The 22,137-nt window shown below is 41.0% G+C and overlaps 2 protein-coding genes across 2 annotated transcripts in view; one reads left to right on the top strand and one right to left on the bottom strand.

Annotated features, from left to right (window-relative positions):
* Positions 1-22,137, top strand: part of LOC136375127 (LIM and senescent cell antigen-like-containing domain protein 2) — a 30,795-nt gene that overhangs the window by 266 nt on the left and 8,392 nt on the right. The window contains exons 2-4 of the mRNA XM_066340485.1: positions 12,159-12,318; positions 13,218-13,284; positions 13,592-13,712. Of these exons, the coding sequence (XP_066196582.1) occupies positions 12,159-12,318; positions 13,218-13,284; positions 13,592-13,712 (348 nt within the window). The remainder of the gene's footprint in view (positions 1-12,158; positions 12,319-13,217; positions 13,285-13,591; positions 13,713-22,137) is intronic.
* Positions 14,770-20,743, bottom strand: LOC136375125 (uracil nucleotide/cysteinyl leukotriene receptor-like). The gene is made up of 2 exons (XM_066340484.1): positions 20,612-20,743; positions 14,770-16,465 (listed from the first exon to the last, which is right to left on the bottom strand). Exon 2 carries the CDS (start codon positions 16,432-16,434, stop codon positions 15,403-15,405), a length of 1,032 nt encoding a protein of 343 aa, XP_066196581.1. The 5' UTR covers positions 16,435-16,465; positions 20,612-20,743; the 3' UTR covers positions 14,770-15,402.

Genomic DNA, 22,137 nt, shown 5'->3' with positions numbered 1-22,137 from the left:
AGCGGGCCGTGCTCCGGCCGGGCGTGCCGGCGCGGAGCTGCCCCGCTGTGCCTGAGCCCTGCCCGGGGACTCGGCGGAGCGCAGGGCACAGGCAGAGCTGGGCGGGAGCAGCCGTGGATCTGAGCTGGCCTTGCACTGCAGGCCGTGGGCGCATGGCGTGACCCGGGCCGGCAGCCTGCGCCCTTCGCGCTGATCTACCGCAGCTCCTCTGCCCACAGACTGACTCTGCGCTTCCTCCAGCTGGCCTTGGCGTTAACATGCTCCAGGAGCTGCTTAAATCTGGAGCTTGCTTCTGCTCTCATGCTGTCTGACAGTGGAGACGCTGTGAAGCAACTTAATTGACAGTTATAAATGGGAAGAGGAGCGGGGAAGGCATTTCCTGGCATTTTGCGAGGGTTTGCCAAGTGCTTTAATGTTGCTCTTTTTTCTCCCATCTGTAAAATAAAACCCAGACATTATAAGCAGTTCGTGGAAATAAGCTTTTGTGAAATGTCTTGGAGGTGAGAAGCACAAAAAAATAATACTCCAATTAGCAAGGTGCCCTTTTTAGGATACTCATCCTCAGGAGTCCTGCTATCTTACTGTAGTTCTGAAGCGCTGTTCTTAATGATTCAGAATACTGAGATGGAGTCAAAGCACTTTGTGTAAAAGTATTCACTTTCCTATTGTGTCAAGTCTTGATGTTTGTATTATGAAGCATTTTCTGACTATTCAAAGTGGATCCTGATTAGTGGGGTTGTTGGATGTGAGAACCTGCTGGATAATTGTGTATGCTCATGTATTGTCTTTGTCTCTGATGCCAAATTGATGCTTTTGGGTGATTATACATGCTCAGAACTCTTCTGGGGTTTGCCTCATGTCTTTGAGGGTCCCCTTTTTAATTTTTCTTACGTGTGAAATGGGTGTGTATTTACAAGTTTACATTCATTTTCTTACAGCTAGAGGAAGACTCAGGAGTCTTAAATGTTCACAGGTCATGAGCACCCATCCAGCTCTAAAATGGAGAAAGGATGGAGAGGACTTAGAAAGGACTGTGGCTGAATGAACCCAGCTGATTGTAGTTTTTCAGAGCCGTGGCATGGTACTGTTTAGAATGACAGGCTTACCTCAGGTGAGGTCACTCAGGAGGACAGTGGGAAGTGCTGGGGAACAGTAATCCTTGTCTTCTCTCCATGCTTCCCCTGAAACTTGCCTGTTGAAGTGCAGCACTGTTCCTTTGGAAGCTCTGGCGTGAGGTGTGAGCATGGGTGGGCAATTCCAAGGTAGCAGAGACACTACAAAGTATGCAGTTCAAAGTGATGCAAACAAAGTGATGCTGTTCCCTTTTCCTTGGGTTTACTTCAGAGGGTTGTTTAAATGAGCAGGCCTTGGCTTTAGCTTATGAAAAGTGAATATGGGTGTTCTTTAATGGTTTCAGAAATGTTTGTCGGCTATGAACATTTGTAAAGTTCTGTCTGCTGTTGTTCTCAGGACAGGACAATTAACTGTTCTATCCAAGTTGTTAGTCACAGCTGTAACTCAGCTGGCTGTTTCCTTGTTAATAGTATCATCCATTTAGGGTAGTAGTTTCCCCGCAAAGCTTTACAGTGTCTGTGTAACGTTGCACTGCTCAGCACCTTGCCTGGCCGATGCCATTGACAAGCACCGTGTTCAGTGTTGTTTTTCAGGCTGGGACAGACTCCTATGGCATTGGAAATAATTCAGCATTGAGAATGTTCTTCCTTACATCTAGCTACAGGTCACTTTGCTGAGTGGTACCCAGATGTTGTTCCATGTTTGTTATATGGTAGTTCTTCAGGTCTGCTGACATTACGTAGTCAGATGTTTTCCAGCTTTTGGGACATGGTTCAGGGTTCTGGGAGGAGATGAACTGCTTCACAGCTGGAGCATCCCCACAATATCTATCAGTGGGAACCTTCCTGAGCCAGGAACGGGACATAAATGTGCTTTTGATCCTCAAACTGCTGACACAGGGAATGGTTGTGTTGTTTTACAGTGTTCTAAAGTGAAGAAGACTGAAGAACATGAGATGCTGAAACAGTATTCTTTTTCACTTCACCTTTCTTATAAAGCAGAAATATGAAATTACTCTCTTCTAGGTACTCTGATTACAGATGCATTATTAGTATTAAAATACATAAAAAAACCTCCATTTTCATTGTGTTCTGTCTGATTTGGGAGCAGAGGGCATCCTCTGAATTAAAAAAACTGCAATGATTTGATTTATTGATTTTTAGCATTAGAGAAAAATAAAAGCCCAGAAAAGAGAAGTGCGCATCTTTCTTTTTGTGTAGTCATAGTAAAAAATTACTAAAATTGGTAACTAGGTGACTATCTAGCAACTGAAATGCAAATCTTAAACATATCGCTAGTTACATTTTTACGGTATGAGGATTGTGTTCTGGTAGAGAAAACTGATAATTAGATAATTGGATTTTAGAAATAGTATTTGTGACTGCCAGGTCTGGGCTATTGGGGAAATAGAGGAGGAGAGCCACCTCCCTGACCTGCCGGCCACACTTTAGTTTACATGTTGTTTTAACTACAAATTTAAAAACAAATTCTGTGCAAAAGATCATGTGCTAGATGTAAAAGCAGTATGTTTTTAAGCAGTCTTTCTGTGGTTTTCAGTGTTGATAAATACAGTTGGTGTGATTTTTGGAGCATCTAGAAGTTAACTATGGTATTTCATTGCCAACAAATAAGGGAATGCCCCTTCTAGAATTGTATTTAGTCCACCTGTTAATTTTGACCTTCACCTTTTTGAGGATTGTTGGAGTTTGGAGTGGGGTTGATTATTTTTGTCTGGTTAGCTGGATTTTATTGGTTTATTTTTCTTTGTCTTTGTGATGGGCTTATTCCTAAGAAAGAGATTCTGTCAATGACCAGCGAGCAAAACGTTGTCAAGTGCCCAAAGTAGAAACTAAACAAGAATAGAAGAGAGTTTCCTTTAAGACTTTGCTGCTGTGGCATTGATAAGAAAACCCAAAGGTGAAAAATGCCTTGGCTGTTTTGTGTTGCCTTTAGAAATTAATCTGATATAAAGCCCAAGAAAAAAAATATTTCCCAAGGGCACGTTTCAGAGCATAATTATCTTCATAAGAAATTTTTGTTACCACTATATTTGGTCGAATTGGGATCTGGATACGCCTATGTACTTCCTGTAGTCAACAAAAGAAGAGCAGCTGCATTTACAGATACGCTTATTGATTGTCCCTAATCCAGTGAAGGTAAGAAATAACAGTATATTATTTTCAATTAGGCTAGCTGGTTAGATGCTTTTTTAATTTGGCAGAGAGCTGCTGCTGCTGTACATGAACCACTTACAAGTAAAATGGTTTGAAAGAGAGAGGTGTATGAAGGAAAATACTATGAAAGGTTCTTGGTGCTGAGTAGACAGTTACCTGCATTAAATAAGAGATCTCTCTGAATTAGAAGCAACTATTTCTGCTCTTCTAGATTGAAAATGGGGTTTTAATCTTAGTCTTTTGATCTAAATTTGCTCTCCTTTCTGAAGGAGAGCTTGAAAAGGTACAGAAGAAACTTTGGGAATAACCTGTTAGGTGGAAAGTTCTTACTCTGTTGCTCTCTAGATATCTTCTAGATAGGAAGGTCCTTAGTCACTTCTGGGGCCATAGAGCTTCTTCTCTGCTTTGGCCTAGAAAGTAACCACCTGTAAGAGTTTAGCATCAACCCTGTCTCTTAAAACCAATCTATCAAGAGGGAAAGAAACAACAGACCTGTGCATTTTCACTTTTTATGTGTAAGGTGGCAAGAGAGGAGAGAGTGAGCTTGTGTTGAGGGATGGGAAGACAGGATGTTTGCTGTTGTGATTTTGTTATTTTTTTCTTTAATCCCCTCATCTTCCCTTTTGAAGAAGACAGTAATAGTTTCCATGGAAGTGGTTATTTGAAAACTAATAGAATCATATATGAGTCAGGTAACAGCTTCAGTGTTTGAGAGAGGAGGGTTGGTGTCCGATTCCTTAAGGATAAGAGAGATGAATGTTGTGGTGATTTAATATTTTGCTTTGTGCTAGAAGTAAAAAGGTGATTTAATCTTACATTTTTAAGATGGTTTATTGCTCTAAAATTTCAAAGGTCAGCAAAGACACCCAGTATGGAGGATATTTTTCTTTATTCCATTTATATTCTAAAATAGAAAAGGATAAACTACATTAGTCTGAAGGAAATGGTAGTGGCACATTGCTGTCAGGTCAAGAGCTGAAACTCTCAAGGAATTGAGGGGTGCATTGTAGATTTTAAGGTTGCTGATCTGGGATTTCAAAAGTATGTTGTCATTTATTCATGCCTATTCTACTGGGCCCTAGCAAACCCTTATTTTTCTTTAGGTGTCGGAAGAGATTCCTGTTCACTAATATTCGTTTAGAACTCATGTAGTCATCGGTCCTCTAACTTTTTTTCCAAGCTGTATTTCATGCTCATGCTACAAAAATCTTTCCCTTCCTTTTTTTTTTTTTTTTTTTTTTTTTTTTTTTTTTTTTTTTTTTTTTAAAACAATTTACTAAAAAGTAATTTGTTAGTAATGACTCTTAAAATATTTTTCATGGTAATACTTGAAGGCCAGAGAGCTCTGGAGACTGGAATGCCAAGTATGTTCTTCCTCCCTGTTTCCTGACTTTCTGCTGTGACTGCTGCCGGCTGCAATGAGTCCAGAGAGCAGAAGTCTTTGCAAGCTTGTTTCTTGGAATATGCTTTGTCCAAATGGAAGGAACAATTCTGTTGTTTACAGTGTCCTTAGGACGTGGTGTTATAGGGCAGCCTGCAGGAAAGCGTGTGGAGATGCCAGGGTCAGATACTGATCTGCAGTAAATTACAGTGTTTGCTATCAAGAGTGCTAGTAATGAGCTTTGCCTTTCTGCATTTCTCTGTGCTTTGCTCAGAAAGTTTTCTTGATTTAAGTGGCTTAATTAAGTAAAGGCTGAGGGGTTTTTTTTACCTCATTTGTGACAATTATACGGATGCACTCTGCAAGGCTAGTTCATAATGAGGTGCTGATGCAGCCCCTAGTGTGCTGCGTTAAGTAGCTAATTATAGTGGAGTGCAGGAAAGAGGTTGTCAGATCTTTAAGAACATGGCAAAATGGCAGAGAGGTTGTAAGAAACAGTGCTTGACCGGGTGTCTATGCATCCTGCTTTAGCTCTTCTAAAATGTAAACGCAACTCCGCAAAGGAAGGTGACTCAGTGAGCGCTGGTGCTGCTCCAGTTGTGTCGGTGCATTCCCCTGCCGAGGGCCTGGGTGCCATGGCCGGCCTGAGGCTGCAGGGGCTGGCGGCCTCCAAGCTCTACCAGCGCCGGCAGGATCGGCTCAGCGGCACAGGGTCTCTGCTCAGCGGCCAGGCACACGCGGCAGCCGCGATTCCTGGGTATGTCTCCGACGTGAAGGGAATGGCATTGTTGAAGCATTTTCCAGGATTTGATAGATTTTCGGTTCTGGTGGTTGGGGCTGTTTTATGCGAAGTGAGAGCTGTTTGCGTGGAGCCAAGAGGGGATGAGGTCTGTTTGTTTTCATTTCCAAGTAGATTAAGAAGGAAAGGACTTTCCTGATGAGAAAGCTTTCAGTTTTAACAATAACAGGAAAGCAACAACGGAGAACCTTTCCCATTTTGAGCTCTGTACTAGACTGTTCAGAGCCAGCGTTAGTGCTTGTGTTGGTTTTGCACGGCCTGGGTTTTGGTAGCGGGGGGTCACAGAGGTGGCTTCTGTGAGAAGCTGGTAGAAACTCCCACCACGTCTGACAGAACCAATGTCTGATAACTCTGAAGATGGATATGGCCAGGGCTGGGCCAATAAGAGCTATTGGTAATGCCTCTGTGATAACATATTTAAAAAGAGAATTAAAACAAAGTGGGGCACAGTTTCTTCTAGCCAGAGAAGAGGAGGAGGTGAGAACACGTGAGGGAAACAACGTGGACACACAGGTCAGGGGAGGAGGGGGAGAAGGGGCCCCAGGTGCTGGAGCTGAGATTCTTCCTGATGAGGACCATGGTGAATCAGCTGTGTCCCTGCAGCCCATGGGGATGCACAGGGATGCAGAGATCCAGCTGCAGCCCATGGGGGAGGTGCCCATGCTGGAGGAGGTGGATGCCTGGAGGAAGCTGTGATGCAGTGGGAGACCTGACAAATTGACCCAAACCCCCCATGCCTTGTCTCCCTGCAATCTCAGTGGGAAGGAAGGAGGGGCTGGGGGGAAAAAGATGTTTTAAGGGCTTATTTTACTTCTCATTATCCTCCTCTGACTTTTTTAGTAAGAAATTCACTTTATACCTCTAAGTTGAGCCTGTTTTGCCCTTGAAGTGTTTTCTCCCAGTCCTTATCTTAACTCATGAACCCTTTAAGTCTTCTTTTTCCTCCTCTACCCTGCTGTAGCAGGGGAGGGCGAGTGAGTGACTGTTGTGGGTTCCTGGTGTTTGGCCAGCATCAAACCATGACAGTGCTGATGGTGAAGCATTTGGGCACTGTGGGAGTAAAAAGTGCTGAAATGCAGTAATTTTTCCAAATGTTGATTAAATTCTATCATTCCTTGGGTTTTAGGGTTCAGTAGTCAATTCTTTACCTATACTGTTAATAGCAAGTTCATTTATTTTAGTTTTTGTAAATAACTCCAGTTTCAGAAACTGAAACTTTCAAATGTAGCTGCTTCATGGGAATGTGTAAACCAGAGCTTCTTAAATCTGTCCAGACAATTCCCTTGCTTGATACGATCACTACTTATTCCATGCTTCACATTAAAATTTTACCTCTGAATTTTCATTAGTTAATTTTATACAGGAGGTAAATTAACAGGAGTTAAATAAAACTTAGTTTCTTTGAGAGAACTGTGAGCTGCATCAGCAATATGGGATCTCAAGTCTGTGTCACTGGAGAGAACAGTGAGCATCCAGGAGAGGTGATTTTCTAGCAGTCAGGAGTTCTGAATTTGAGACTTAGCAGGAAGAAAATCGTAAGCCTGATGCTTACCTGGAAATGAGGAATTAATTTGGCCTCTGAATATGAACTGTGCATCCCTCACTAAAATTCTCCTTTTCCTGCTCTTTTCCTTTTAGCCTGTAGCTCTTAGTTAGCTGGTAATTTTTTTATTTTTCCTACACAAAGCTGTGAGTGTGAATGTATGAGAATTTAATGAGGAGGGGGCCTAACAAGGTAGTAAAGGAAGTGATGATGCCATCGAGTGCTGACAATGCTGTTCAGGGAAGGTGAAAAGTGTGGAAGAGACCTGTGAGAGGAAAGAAAAGCACTGAAAAAGCAGATGTACAGTTAAATTGAGTACATTTTCACATCATAGTTCTTGAAGCAAAGTAAGCATAGAGCAAATATATTTCGGTTTTATTGAGCAGGTGACAGTGCTGAAAATTTTAATCCCTTTGAGATGTTTCTCTCCTGAATTACTGTATTTTATCCATGGGTTTTGAGCTAGTGATAATTTTTGCTTCACCTTCCTGACAGGCTGTGATAGTCTGTGTCCTTTCTTCAGGCAAAGGAGAGCAGCTGTAGTGCTGCTGCTAGTTGGTGATAATTGATGAATACGTGGGGAATGATTTGTGTTGTCAGTGCTGGTAAACAAACATCACATTTAAATTCCTTTGAGATAGTAGAAGTGAAGTAGACAAAGATTTAATGTGCATAAGGAGTTATTGATCAAATAGGTGTTCTGGATGAATGGATGAAATAATAAAAGAGTGGTTTTCCTGTGTAAGAGGCATGATTTGTTTAAAACCTGTACATTTTGTTATGTTGTTGATATTTGCCTGGGCTGAGTGAACACTGCTGACTGTGTGTCTTTTTAAGTAATAGGTCATGATTTACTGGCAATAAGTATGTCTTGGTGTTGAGAGGGACTGCCAAGTATCCATGGCATAGGATTTTTTTCTGTGTGAATACCAAGAGACTTTTGGTGTTTCTGATCTCAGAGAACCTGATTGCAGCTTCCTGCAGGCCAGCTATATAGATGTTGTATTCTGGCCTCAGCTGCAATATGTGCCTTTTTTTTTTTTTTTTTTTTTTTTGATCCTCCAGTTTCTGCTAATTGCAAATTGCTGTTGCTCATAGGCCCAAGGAGATATTTTTTCCATATTGTGACCATAAGTTGTATTTGTAGGTTTTTCTTAATTTTGATTATCCCTGTGTTCTAAAGAAGAAAGAAAAGTGTTTATTTTTTATTAAGGAAGATATACTGAGAGAAACACTATTCATTTCTTGTTTAGCCAGTGAAAAAATACTTAGCATGAGCTGAAAGTTCAATGCAAGCAGAAGGAGAAATGATGAAAATGTTAAGCTATGCACATAATTTAACAAACGCACAACAAATCGTGCATTAAACAAATGGGAATTATTTTTTTCCAACATTTTATGACAAGTTTAATAATAGCAACACTAAAGAAGTTAATTCAGTTTGGGAAGATTGTTCAGATATGTCAATTGCAGCAAAGAGATACTGGAATGATAAGGGTAGTTGAGGCGTGTTTTTCAGCACTAGTTCATGAACTGACACCCTTCCTCTTTCTTTTGTCTTTGCATTAGTCATTATCTGTGAAATTAATCATAAAGTCTGGTATTGTCCCAGCAGATTTCATTTGTATCTTTGTCAACATTGAGGACTTCAAGGCACTAATTCTGAGCCGTGCTGTGGGGACAGGAACCAGCCCCTCTCCTGGAGTGCTCTCATTTTTGTCTTGGCTGCTGATGTCTGTGACACACACACGTGGTAGTAGCTCCTCCAGTTAGGATGTTTCACTATCATATCTGTTTCTGCATGCATACTAGAAATGTAATCATATTGTGATATTTTCTGTATACACTTGCTCCTACTGGTAGACCAGAATGAGCAGAAAATGCATTTTTGGGTTCCCTTGCATAGGTTTTGCTCTCTGCTGAGGTTTGGATAATGCCGTGGGTTCTTGTATCTCAAAGTATTGTTTTGTTTTCTTTGATAATAAGATAATTTGTTAAAGGTACAGCAGATAATGATGAAAGATTGGGGAAAGCATTGTTTGAATGTTGGTGCTTTGGGGTTTCTGCAGGGCAGGATAACTTCAGGATGCTGATCTCATCGTGCCTTTCCTGTCTTTGTGTCACTGACTTATTGTTAAAACAGACGAAGATTCTTTATTTTACTGAATAGCAAAAAATCAATGAGCAAACAGAATAGAAGAAGCACTCTGTATTGGGGAACTGTCCTTTGTGGGAAAGATTTAGGTGTAAATACCTGATGAGTGGCACAGCAAGTCAAAATTTTGTGGTTACTCCTGGTACTGCTATCAAAAGGATGGTTGTGGTATCTTTCCTTTCCACATCCTGCCAGAAGTGCTTTTGCAGCAGTGTAGTAAACTGAATCATAAAACTGCTCTGAATTAGCACGGTGCTCCCTCTTCCTTCCAGCTTTGGTTAATTTTAACCTTGAGCTTGTTGAAAAAATGCTTGGTTTTGTATAAACAAGAGGACAGACAGAGGTTGTGTTCTCGGGAAAATGAAGAAAATGGCAAGTGTTAAAGTAAAACCTTTGAATAAATGCAAAGTCGTATCTTCAGGTAAATGCTGAAGTGGCAAATTGTACCTTGAGTGCAAAACAATAAAATGTTTTAAGTGAGGATGGATGCAGAGTTATAAATGGAAAAAGAGTAAGGATGCAAAACTCTCGCTGTGGATTGTCAAAGAGCCACAGCTGCTGGTTTGCATTACAGGAGATGCACTGGTCAGGAGCTGATGTGGTTCAGCTGACTCCTGGTAGTCTGACTCTTCCCAAAAGTTTCAGTTGAGTTTTAGCTGAGGCAGAGAACTGAGTTATTTTTTGTACTGGTTCTTTAATTTATATTTTTCTGGACTAATAGTTTCTCTCATCTGCATGATGAGTCACACTCAGCTCATTTCCATGGACAGCTCAGACTGTATCATGCTCATCTTATGCCTTTAGGGAAATCTTGTCAGGAGCAGCAGCATCACAGAGCCTGTGTCATCATTATCTCTCTTGCCAAGACAGCCATGGGGCTTGTGTGGGAATCTCTCCTGGAGTGTCTGGTGTCAAGTGTGACAGCTGCACTGTGTTTCATGCAGGCACATGGCTGTACAGGCTGCAGGCTTGAGTTGTTGAGAGTTGCCATTGTGGAGGTGGCTGCTCTGGTCTAGCAGAGTTTAACCCTGCATGTTGAACCCCAAAGGTGGGTCCCTTTGGAGAAAGAAAAAAGAAAGAAAATTAGGATTTTTTAAAATGTTAATTTCGTGTTTATAAAGAAAAAGACCCGGCAAACACAACATAACATGGTGCTTTGCTATTAGTGTCTAGCATGTAATACTTGATACAGATAAGAATATCTGGGGTTTTTTCCCAGAGGTGATTTTTCACTATGATGACATCAGTCTTTATTAATCTTGGCTGTTGGCTAGCTCAAGTCTTGGAATTTAAGAACTGAATTTTTCAACAGGGAAAAAGTACCTGAAGGGAAAGATGATATTTTGAAGTCCTGGTACAGATTTGTGTGGTGTAGCTGGAAGAGTGGTGACTGAAAACCAAACCAATTGGGTGTTGGCTTTGCGCAGACTGTGATGTTTTTGTGCTGACCTATTCTCTTGGTACGGTGTCAGGATAAAAAATGCTTTAACCTGTGATCCCTAGTTTATGGAATTACAGAATTTCCTCTTGTCCATAATTCTAGTCCATGTCTGTCTTTTTACATATCCTTTGTACTGCAAAAAGGAAACAAATTTTAACAAATTTTTGCTAAATTGGTACTCCATTCTTGAAACTGTTGTGGTCTCTCTTGGTTTTTGCCTCCCTTGGCATTGCAGCGGTAGAAAGAAAGTCTGTTTTTACTGGGGGGTCGCTCTAGGTCACAGCCTAGGATGTTAGTGCAGTCTGCAGAGGGCAGATGCAGGGCTCAGCTCAGGCAGCTGAATGCAGGGCTGGTTGTGTTACCTCGGGAGTGTGCAGCTGCTCCCTGCTCAGTTGAGCTCAGGGCACGACGCCCTGGAATACAGACAGTGGCCTGTTTTTGAGGGGGATGTCTCAGAGCAGAGCAAAGAGAATCTTCTGCTCCTGGAAAAGCTTCTTGAATTACTGTTCTGCATGAAGAGGTGGGGAAGGTGTTGGATTGTTGAGTAACACTAACAATGGAAAATCAACTCAGAGTAACTTTGAATCTAAAGAGAAAGAAAAAAGCCTTGTAAAGCAAGCTTTAATTTCATGCATGTATTACCTACCTCAGGAAAAGTACTATACAAGTAGTTTGGAGATTTTTTTAACATGGTGGCAGTTTTTATACTTCCACCTATAAAACTGCAGTCTTTATAATCATAGAATTCGAAAGGTGTCCAGAAGGCATAAAAAAGTTTTTCTATATATAAAAGTGTAATAATATTGAGGTCTTATACTATTGGATAGCCTGGTGTTTAAAAGACTGTTGCACACTGCAACAGGAAACTGATACGTGCCTGATAATTTTTCCCTCCTGGTTTGCACAGGTGATACACATTTTAAAACTCTATGAACTTAGATTAGCATGATGGCAGGCATAAAAATTTTGTGGAAGAGGTTAGGGTGATTCCTTATTTTAGGGTAGATCAAGGAAATGTTCTTTACATGATTTGTAAGTATGGCTTGAGGGAATTTTATCCTCACGTTCTGAGGAAATGAAGCTGAGGCACTGGCCAAGCCAGCTAGAGGGACTTCTCCCTGCCCATAGCTTTGTAACACTTGGACAGTTTGAGCTAATTTGTCAGGACAGGGGACTGTAGAGGGGGAAATGCTTTGTTACTGCTGACAGTAAAGGGGAGAGTGCAGTGGGATATTAATGTTTATCACATGTCAGAAAATCCACATCCTGAGACCAGAAGACCCAAGAAGTCAGGATCACTGGTTTTACTGTTCTCCAAACTGCTGGTTTGTGAAAAATTGTGGATATTTGCTCTGAGCTATTAGCAGGATGATGTAATGGGGTGAAATATTGGTAAAGCAGCCAGAAGTGTTTAATAGGTACATCTAGTAAGTGACCTCATCTGCCCCATATGCGTTGTCAAAACCTTATTTCTGACCAATGTCAGTGATTCATTGACTCATTGATCTTTCCTTTTTTTTCATGTAAGAGGATGTTTAAAGCAGCTGGAATGTTGTGTTTATAAACATTCTTACTCTTGTCTTTATTCCAGTAATATGTCTGATGCTCTGGCGAATGCGGTGTGTGAGCGCTGCCAGACGCGGTTCGATCCTGCAGAGAGGATTGTGAACAGCAATGGGGAGCTCTATCATGAGAACTGCTTTGTCTGTGCTCAGTGCTTTCGGCAGTTCCCAGAGGGACTCTTTTATGAGGTGAGTTTTCAGACTGGTTGGAAGAGAAGAGAAATAGCTGTGGTAAAATGCAAGGAATTCTCATCTTTCTTGGACGTTTAATTTCTTAGCCCTAAACATTTGTTGTCATTTCTTTGAGGAGCTTCCAACTGATTTCCCTTTTTTGCTTCTCACATATTCCTTCAGTAACAGCAAAAGCTGCTCTTTGGGTAAGACACATTAAAGAAAGAAAATAAGAAGTGTTTTGGTGATCATCACAGAATCACAAACTGGTTTAGATTGGAAGGGACCTTACGAATCATCACATTCCAAACCCTGCTGTGGTCAAGGCCACTTTCCACTGGACCAGGTTGCTCAAAGCACTGTCCAACCTGGCCTTTATATTTCAGTAGACATAAGTGAATTTTTTTTCTTTATTTTTAAACCTATTGCACCAAATTGTTCCAGTTCGGCAACATAAAAAAATAAGTGAACCCATTTAAAAGCTAGGTTGAAATTTTTTTGCAGAATGTGCACAAGCACGTATTTTGAATAACATTGTTTCAAACTTGCTGTATTTTATTTTGACAGCAGTTTTATACTCAGGTCAGAGGAGAAGTTGTTCTGAACTAAATTAAAGCAAAAATGAAATTAAAGGAGAAACTATAGGAGAAGGATTGGAGTGTTCTTCAGGATTTTTACTGTCTTGTAGCATCATTGCTATTAATTTAGCTGTGCAAATTCACCATGAGCCTGACGCCACATGTGGGTATTTCTTTAAGGAGAACCTTTAGGAGTTGAAAAATGTGTGTAGGGGGCTAGAAGGGGAAAACTTGACTGACCTTGACTTGTCATGTTAATGGAAAATCATGTTGGACTGTGATGATGTAAAAGTAGTTCAGTTATTCATGAGGGCTCCTTCTCTCTTATTTTGTTTGCAGTTTGAAGGTAGGAAGTACTGTGAGCATGACTTCCAGATGCTGTTTGCTCCTTGCTGTGGAGAATGTGGTAAGAAGTGGCAAATATCAACACCAGGGCTTAACAACTGCAGGGCTCTGCAAACCTCACAGCCCTGCTGTGACATCCAGCCTTGGGCTGGGATTATTGGAGTCACTTTAAGGGATCAGGATCTCTGGGTGGGAACAAAGCGTGACACTGGCAGTGATTTTGGGTTATCCTGGTTGTGGGAATAATTGGGGTTGTTTTCAAAGTTAGACTGTAATAGTAATTGTGGAATTAAAATGAAAGGACTACAAAGGACAGTAGATTTTGATAATACTGTTTCCTGTGTGCATCTCATGCTTTCCTTTTGCAGGTGAGTTCATTACTGGGCGTGTTATCAAGGCAATGAACAACAACTGGCACCCAGAATGTTTCCGCTGTGAGCTCTGCGATGTAACCCTTGCTGACCTGGGGTTTGTGAAGAATGCTGGCAGGTAAGATGGAGCAGGAGGTCAGAAGTTTTAGCAGTGTGTTATTGGTACAGCTGTGAGATGCTGAGGGTGGTCAGTTAGTTTTACACTGAGAAGGTAAGCTTGAAAAGGTACAGAAGAAGCTTTAGGAATAAACTTTTAGGTGGAAAGTTCTTCATCCAATGAAACATGTAGGAAATCAGATTTTAGTGGCTAGTGAATGGGTTCTGGAAAAGAAAGGGTTTTCAGGCAGAAGGCTGCATAGTAAGTGAGAAAAAGGGATTACGTGATCTTAGGCAGGCTGTTTATCAAGTAAGCTGCTGAGCAGGAAATCAAGATGTAGCAAAAGGCCAAAATAATAACACAGTGATTTCAGCAAAGATTTTTCAGCCTGTGATTCCACTGGTCTTCAGAGATCATTCATTCTAAATGCAGAAATACAATAATGAATCATATAAATTGATTAATGCATTTAATTCAGAAATAAGAAATGAAAACACAAAAGGAGCTTATATCAAAGCATACCATTATAAGAAAATGAAACAATCCAGCAGTTAGCAGTGTTGCACAATTCAGAGTTAATTATGGGCTTTCATATGTTATGAGCAAAGCCTTGTAGTTTCCTAGAGTTTATATTTTCACTAACTAAATGGTGAAGGGAGGAGGAAAAGATCATATACTTGTACCTGTCCAGCAGGGAGTCCTCTTAACTCTCTTCCTTTTTGAGGAAGCAGTCAGGATAAAAGCAGTTCAAGCAAGATAAAGTATGTTTGATTTTTTAATTTGTGGACCAAATCTAAAATGGTAAAGAACTTGTTCCCAAAAGCATAGCAGAGAGACAGGTGTGTGTATCTACATAATAGTGTATTTCACCTGTCACATGTCCTATAATATTTATCTCCATAGCATTGAAGTAAATGTCTTCTAGTAAATGTTATTGGAAGCTCTTGCATTCTTTATTTTTTCTTTTCATTGTACCTGGTCTGCCCTAGTCTGCCTGTCGTTTCCAGGCATATTCTGCTGGATACAATTTTCTATCAGTGAGAATAAAGATAATCTCTGCTCTGTCCATGCTGAAGGAATAGTCTTGCTAGATAAGTCACAAAAAAGAACTGTAAACCATCTTAAAGCTAGGAATCTTTTCTGTCTCATTCCCTGTCCGGGCTAGGTTCATTGCTTCATTCTGGTCTTTTTTCTTTTTCTTGTCACCATTTAGTACCAATTTTCTCTCTTACATATAAACACTTTGAATTCAGAGACTTGAACAAGATGCACAAATGTGGGTTTTTTCATCAGGCAGGTCTATCTCAGGAGCAGATCTCTACTGCTGGCACAATGTGAAATTTTAAATAAGGCTGTATGCATTGTGCAGAAGAAGAACTGAGTGCTTTGAGAATTAAGTTCTTTGAAAAAAAAAATTCATGGGTCCATTTCCTTCATTGTCCCCTTCCCTATTCCTAAGCACTCAACCCTCAGTTTAATTTCTTGGAAGTCAGTAGGACTGTCCTTCTGTTTGCAGTTTCAGTAGTACCAACACCTGTTCTCTATGGTCAGAGGGGTTCTTGTTAATGGCAGCCCCATGAAAACAGAACTTCCCTTCTCAGGATGAGTTTGACTCTGGGTGGACTGTCATGCTGCATATTTGTGCTCTCAGCTGGTTTTGGTGGAAGAGAGTGCTCTTAAGATGAAGCGCTGACACTGACTAGAGTCATGTTCACAGTTCAGATTTGGCACTTAGTGAGCTTTCATTTGTCTTACCCTCATATGTTTGAGGCAACGTTACGGTCTTTCTAATACAAAACAGATTGCACAAAGCCTCACGGAATTTCTCAGCTACAAAGAAATACATGACAGGGTCTAAGGCGCCATTGAGGCTGGTGAGGCAGGAGGTGATGCGGTTGCTGAGGGCCAGGAGACGCTGTGTTTCACAGGAAGCTTTGGTCCTGTTGTAATGGAGAATATAAATGTAGCGATTGACATGATAAGGTACAAAGCAAATTAAAAAGATCATCACGACCATGATGATCATTTTGACAGCTTTTTCCTTCAGGTGTTTCTCAACTCTATTCCCACTCCTCAGGCTCTGGATGATGAGTAAGTAGCAAGTCACAGTAGTAACGAAGGGGAAGGTGAATGCCACTGCTAAGGACACGAGGGCGTGACGTGAGGCCTTTTCTCTGTAGAGCTGCAGGCAGACAGTTGTGTTTTTCATGTGGACCGTCTGCACGTTGAGCAGCAGAGGTGCCATTGCCACGCCAACAATGACCCACAGAAAGACACATGCCGCGTGGGCGTACCGGGACCTGCGGAGCTTGATGGACTTCACGGGGTGCACAATGGCCAGGAAACGGTCAACACTGATGCACATCAGGAAATAGATACTGGCATACATGTTGAGGTAAAAAAGGAAGCCGGTGAGTCTGCATGGGATCTCACCAAATGGCCAGTGGTTGCCAGAAAAATGGTACACCAGGCGGGTGGGAAGTACCAGCACAAAGGACAGGTCAGCCACAGCAAGATGCATCAGGAAAATGTTGGCAGGTGTGCCTGATTTTTGGTCCCGGATGAAAAGCCAAAGAGCCAGAGCATTGCCAGCAAAAGCCAGGATGAAGTCCAGAAAGTAGAAAGTGGCAAAAATCATGTTCTCAAGGTGTGTCTCTTTGCCACATTGCTCTGATGTTTCCAAAGCAAAATTTGATCGATTTGAGCAGTTGAAGAGCAGGCTTGAAGCTGCTGGCCCATTCATTTTTCCCCACGGTTCTGAAGAATAAAACGCCCTAAATGTGAAAGAATTAAGACAGCTTATTACAAAAGAACCTGGGTTTGTGGAAAACAACAACAAAAAACAAGACCCAAAACCCCACACATGAAAGTCAGCATGGTCTCCTGTTTGCTAGTGTTTAGTATGGCATGTCAGTCTGAATTTAAATCTTGTATTAGAATTCTGAATACCCTCTGCTTAGCACTCATCAAAGCAGTGTCATAGAGTACTAGACATACTGTACAACTGGCACAAATGTACATTAGGTACAAAAGTTTGAAAACCCTTTTAGTTTTGAAGGAGTGATGCAAACAAAGGTGAGGAAATTTTACCAGAGTTCACCAGAGCAATAATTCCTGTGGAAGGAATTCCAGTGAAGAGCTGGCCTGCTGGTGATGAGCTTGTCTCCAGCTTGTGCTGAGGTCAGTTGTATAACCAGGTAGTGAAGTACTTGTGTGTCTGGTTAAGAGGAGTAGGAGTGAGTTGTGTGTATTGAACTAGAACGTATTTGCCATGTTTCAGTTTGAAAGCCTAGTTAGAGACTGAAGAGTTCATGAGAAGCTCAGCTTTTCTGAGCATAGGTATCTGTTGTAAGCTGATCTAGCTTAGAAGATCTATCTTGTTCTTAAAAGAGAGAAAAAATAGGTCAAATATTTCTGTTACTAAAAAATTCCACAGGGCTCCTGAAAACCTTTGGGCGTTATTTTAGTTTAAAGTCCTGTATTTAAGGCAAATGCATCTCATTGCAATATAGGAGGAAACTTTTCAGATGGGTAGCAACATGTCTTTTGACACCAAATTGACTTGGGGAAGAATTGAAATAATGCCCATGCTGTCAGTCACCTGTCAAAGTGTCATCCTTCCCTGCAGCTTTTATCTTCCACCACAGCTCTCTCTTTTCCTCCCTCAAAAGCCTGAGCTTTGCTGTAGCTTATCCAGGGCCTTTTCCAAGAAGAAGCTTAGTAGAACTGGTCTTATCTTTGCCAGTCTCTGTTTGCAATGTCCTGAACAGCATCAACAGGAAGTGTGATGGGATTTTCTGAGCACCTATACATGGCTTTTTATACATTGCTTGTCTGTGGGTATAGGTGGTAGGGAAATGCAGGTGGTCTGAAATTCCAGCATTGTCTCTATTACTTGAATTCCTCAGAGGTGTGGAATCCAAGTAATCCTTACAGTTTGGGCAGCAGTACCTCCGTTTTGCTCACCAGTGTGTTTTGTACTGACTGACCATTTCTCCATGATATTCAATACATCTTTAAATACATCTATTGTGCACTGTGTCCAGGTCCTCAACAGAACTCATTGTTCAGATGTCTAAAAATACTGGGATCATGGAGAATGTGAAATAAGATTAAGGACAAACAAATACATTGGAAAATGTTAGAAAATTCCAAGGTAATTAATATCTTCAGTTTGGCTCCTGTTACTTTCAGGTGAACAGAAAACTGGAATTGCTGGAGATTAATGTGCTGGATCACTTGTGTTTGGTTCACATTTGAAGAGACAAAGTCAACAGCAGGGAGACTGGATGAAATTCTGAAACTGGAAGTTCTTCCTATGGCCACAGGGGGCCCTTCTTCCTTCATGCATTGCCTGGAAACCTTTCTTGATTTGAGTATTTATAGCAAGTTGCTGTCTCGCCATTACTTGCAATTGCATGTGCAAGGAAGACTGTACAGCCCTCTTGTTCTTATCTATAAAAATACTTGTGAAATTGTACTTTCACATACAAAAAGAAAATGCCTTACTGCATTTTTTTATGTGAAAGTCACAAGTTTATAGAATAGGCCACAATTTTTTGTTTATATTACTCGTTTGTCCTTTACAAACTAAAACCTGCAAGTATTCTTGAACCCTAGAGTTTAAAGTTTGTATGGGATAGTAACATTGACTCATAACTTGTCCTCCCTGGATGGAATTAGTTTGAATATATATTTTTCTGTTGCATACCAAAAGAGAAGCACATGAGACCATGCCTTTTTACTGGCTATTAATTTATGATGGTGCTTATTACCTCATGTTCTAGCTTTAAGCCTTTTTTTTTTGTGTCAGGCCCATCATTTAATTAATGCTTTTCCAAATGCAAAATGTGTAAATCAGGTGATCTTTATGTGCACACCTGTCAGGGATGGGGTGGTCTTATGGCTAAATCCATGGTTGTGACACCTGAGCAAGCGGTAAACACTGGCTTAGAGCAGCTGAAAAGGCAGAAACCAGGGTTGCCTGATGGAGCAGACTGGGATGGCTCTTGTCTTATTGATAATGCTTTAAGTCAGTTCTCAAAATGAAGGAGTAAGCAACTTTTCCCTATTAACAAGCTAATTATTAGGGGTTTACCAGCATGATACACTGAACCAATTCTACTTGAGTTGACTTCCTAAGGCAGATCTTGGAAATTCAGATTCAGCTGCGTGTCAGTGCCAGACTTAGAATAGGCAAGACTTAAAAGTTGAGAGTTTTATCCTCACTGATGACAACATTGAGTCTGCTATGGATTTCTATACCACATCTGCTGTCGGTGCAAAATGCTGTGGGTTGGAGAAGGGAGAATGTCAGAGCTATCTGGAATCCCAGTATGTCAGTGTCAGGAAGAGAGAGGCTCAGAACTAATGATAAAATTGAAATAGATTCCATCTTTGCAAATGATGGCCTTCATAGGAGAGCTGCTGTTATCTAATTTACTTTTTGGAGTAAAGTGAAGGGAGATGTTTTTCATTGTCTGGTTAGAAATTACAGAAAAGGAAAGTGCTCCTCTTTCTAATTTTGCTTATGTTTTAAGTTAAAAGGAAGTTTTAATTACAGCTTTAATGTTTGGGGTTTTTTGTAATTCTAGTTATTGGGTGAAAATAGTGGTGTAGCACTTGAGTATGTTCAGAAAAAAGCCAACATATCACTAGAATTAATTGTTTGGCTTATTTTTAGACTGTACAGGTTTCCAACAAAATTCTACAGCTTTAGAAAAGTAATAATTCTCTGACAGTGTGTCCTCTAGAAGGTGTTGAAAGCCCTTTTGCAGTTACTTGCAATTCTACTCCTATTCTCCTTGGATTTATCCTATAAATTTAAAATAAAAGTGTTTAGTTATTTTATGCTTACAGACAAAGCACTGGGATTCCTATAGTCTGTATAAATGCTAAGAGCAAACTAGAAACATTCAGAAATGACCTAGAATGTGTAGTCTTTGTTAAGCTGTATGGGGCAAGAGGCATTCATTCCACAGACAGAAAACTCCTTTAAGAGTCTGGCTCATTATCCAATAATTTCTGCTTGGACTGCACTCTTGATGTTGTGTGAATATTTAGTGATTTATGTATTGCTAAACAGAGCACTGTTCTGGAATGAGCCATTATCCCAGGCCTCCCAGGGCTAATGGGGATGTCACTGCTCATTTGAAATACATGCATGCACACTGACCATATTTTTTGCCCTGTTTCTCTTCTGCTCAGAAGCAAGCAAGAGAACAATTCACAAGGCTGTCAGTATGGACATAAGGCAATCACTCTTCCACCAGATGCTCTGTCTGTCATTAATGAAAGAACTAGCAGGAGAAATCTTTAGCTCATTGTACACAGTTACCTGGTTAGTTTGGAGCTTTTGTTTGCCCAGTGCAGATAAACTGTTAGGGTTTGTGGTAGGTATCAAAAATTCCTGTTCTTGCTCTCAGCTAGAGCAGTTTCTGGTATGATTATACTGACTTGTGCATTTTTATGATTATGAGTTTAGTTTCTTGTCAAATGAGTGTCTCCTATCTTTCACTCAAAGTACTCTTCATTAGAAATAGTCAGTTTCTGACTGAAGTTGTTCTCCTGAAAATCGCTCTCTGCTGAGCCTGTATTTCAGCTGAAATACTTGTGTTTTGTGACCATCAAAGCAGTGTCATAGAGTACTAGACATACTGTACAACTGGCACAAATGTACATTAGGTACAAAAGTTTGAAAACCCTTTTAGTTTTGAAGGAGTGATGCAAACAAAGGTGAGGAAATTTTTCTTTGAAGTTCAGAAAATGCTGCCTGTTCTTAGATTCAGACATTTCCATTCTGTTCATCCACCTTGGTACATGTACCGCTCCTCATTGGCACCAGCTAAAACTAATGCCATTAAGAAAGCTCCTTAAAAAAAAGCTTCTTAAGCTCCTACTAACAAAAGTTGGTCTCTTACCTCTGCAATGCAGTCCTGTGGGTGGAGTGTAAGGGTCCTTTTGGAGAATATCTCAGCGAGCCCCTGATGACAGCAAACTAGGTAGAAGCAGAGCAGAGCAAACAAGATGATTCCAAGAGAGTGCAGAGTTGCTGAGAGTCAGAAGGGGAGCCCCTCTATATAGTGTCCTCCTTGCTCTGATAGCACATTATCAGCTCAGGCACACAACAGAGCAGGGGAGAGGACACCCCAGCACTGAGGAGCAGTCTTCATCCCAGCTGAGCTCTTGGCACTGGGGCTGCTGCTGCTCGTATAGATATGAGTATCCTGCATGAATATTCCAGTGTTCATGGTGCTTACTGAAGGCTGCTACTGAACCCCCAGCCCTAAACACAGAATCCTTGGAATCCTCTGATTATTTTAGGAGGGTGGAGAGTTGCATTGTTTGGGGGAAATCTAGTATTAACAGACACAACAGGACATTTCAGAATGGGATAATTCCATAATGGTGTGGAGGGGGAGAGGGTGAGGGAAAGGGGAGGCTGCTATGGTAACAGCTTAGCCTGTCCAACACTTCCCTTTGCTTCTAATAGAGAGGGCCTGTGGGAGGGCAGAGGGTTTGTGAGTGGGGAGGGGGTTGATAATAGTTTATCAGTGCAAATGGCTGAAGGCATCTCATTCAGCTGAATGAGAGGGGTCTCTTTCAGGACTCTTGCTTCGGGGTCCCCATGTCCAGCCCTGTATAATTATTCTGCATTTGACAGTGCTGAATAAAATTGATGCCTTTATGCTGGGATGAGCACAGCTGCATGTTTCCGTATAATGGGGTGCTGTCTGCTTTTTCTGGACTCCGTCTGGGCGGACAGTACTTCCAGCCCTGGACAGAGACCCTTGCTGACAGAGGGCTCAGATTTGGAGAGAATAATAATGATACTTAGCACTTAGACAGGCACCTGCCAGCTGAGAGTCATAAATGTTTGAGGCCTCACAACAACATGTTTTGTATTCTTATCCCCGTTTTACAGATCTGAGGGTAAGTAATTCATCAGGGCAGAATTTTGGAAGGGCCTCTGGGAGGAACCTGCTACTTAATCCATAAATCTGCCCTTTCCATTTGAACTTTTTCTTTTGCCCGATGTGTTTTGAGAATGACGTGTAAAATCTCAGTGAGTGTTTGACATAGCGATACTGTGAAAGGAATTAAGCAGATTTCTTGGTTTTGGGATGAAGCAACCCATAGAAGTATTAATCTGTCATTTTTCTTTTATCATGAATTCTTCCCAGCCCACAGCATTGCAGCTAGAGGGATAGGGAATAGGCAAGTAAACTGAACGACTTCTCCTCAGAGCTTCTAAATATTTGGATAAAACTGGTGGCTTTCATGAGCCTTCACAAGTTTTTTTATGCCTTTGCCTGAGCTTTTCTACCAGAAATTTGGATTATCTGCCTGTTCAGAAGTGTACTTGTAATGTGTTTAAGAACATGTGCTAGAAGTACAGCTGTTTTTACCACATAAAATTGCATAGTCATTAATTTCCTTTAACTTA

Source organism: Sylvia atricapilla, unplaced genomic scaffold (genome assembly GCF_009819655.1).
Source record: "Sylvia atricapilla isolate bSylAtr1 unplaced genomic scaffold, bSylAtr1.pri scaffold_94_arrow_ctg1, whole genome shotgun sequence".
In the NCBI taxonomy this organism is placed as follows: domain Eukaryota; kingdom Metazoa; phylum Chordata; class Aves; order Passeriformes; family Sylviidae; genus Sylvia; species Sylvia atricapilla.
This window is presented reverse-complemented; position numbering and strand designations above follow the sequence as displayed.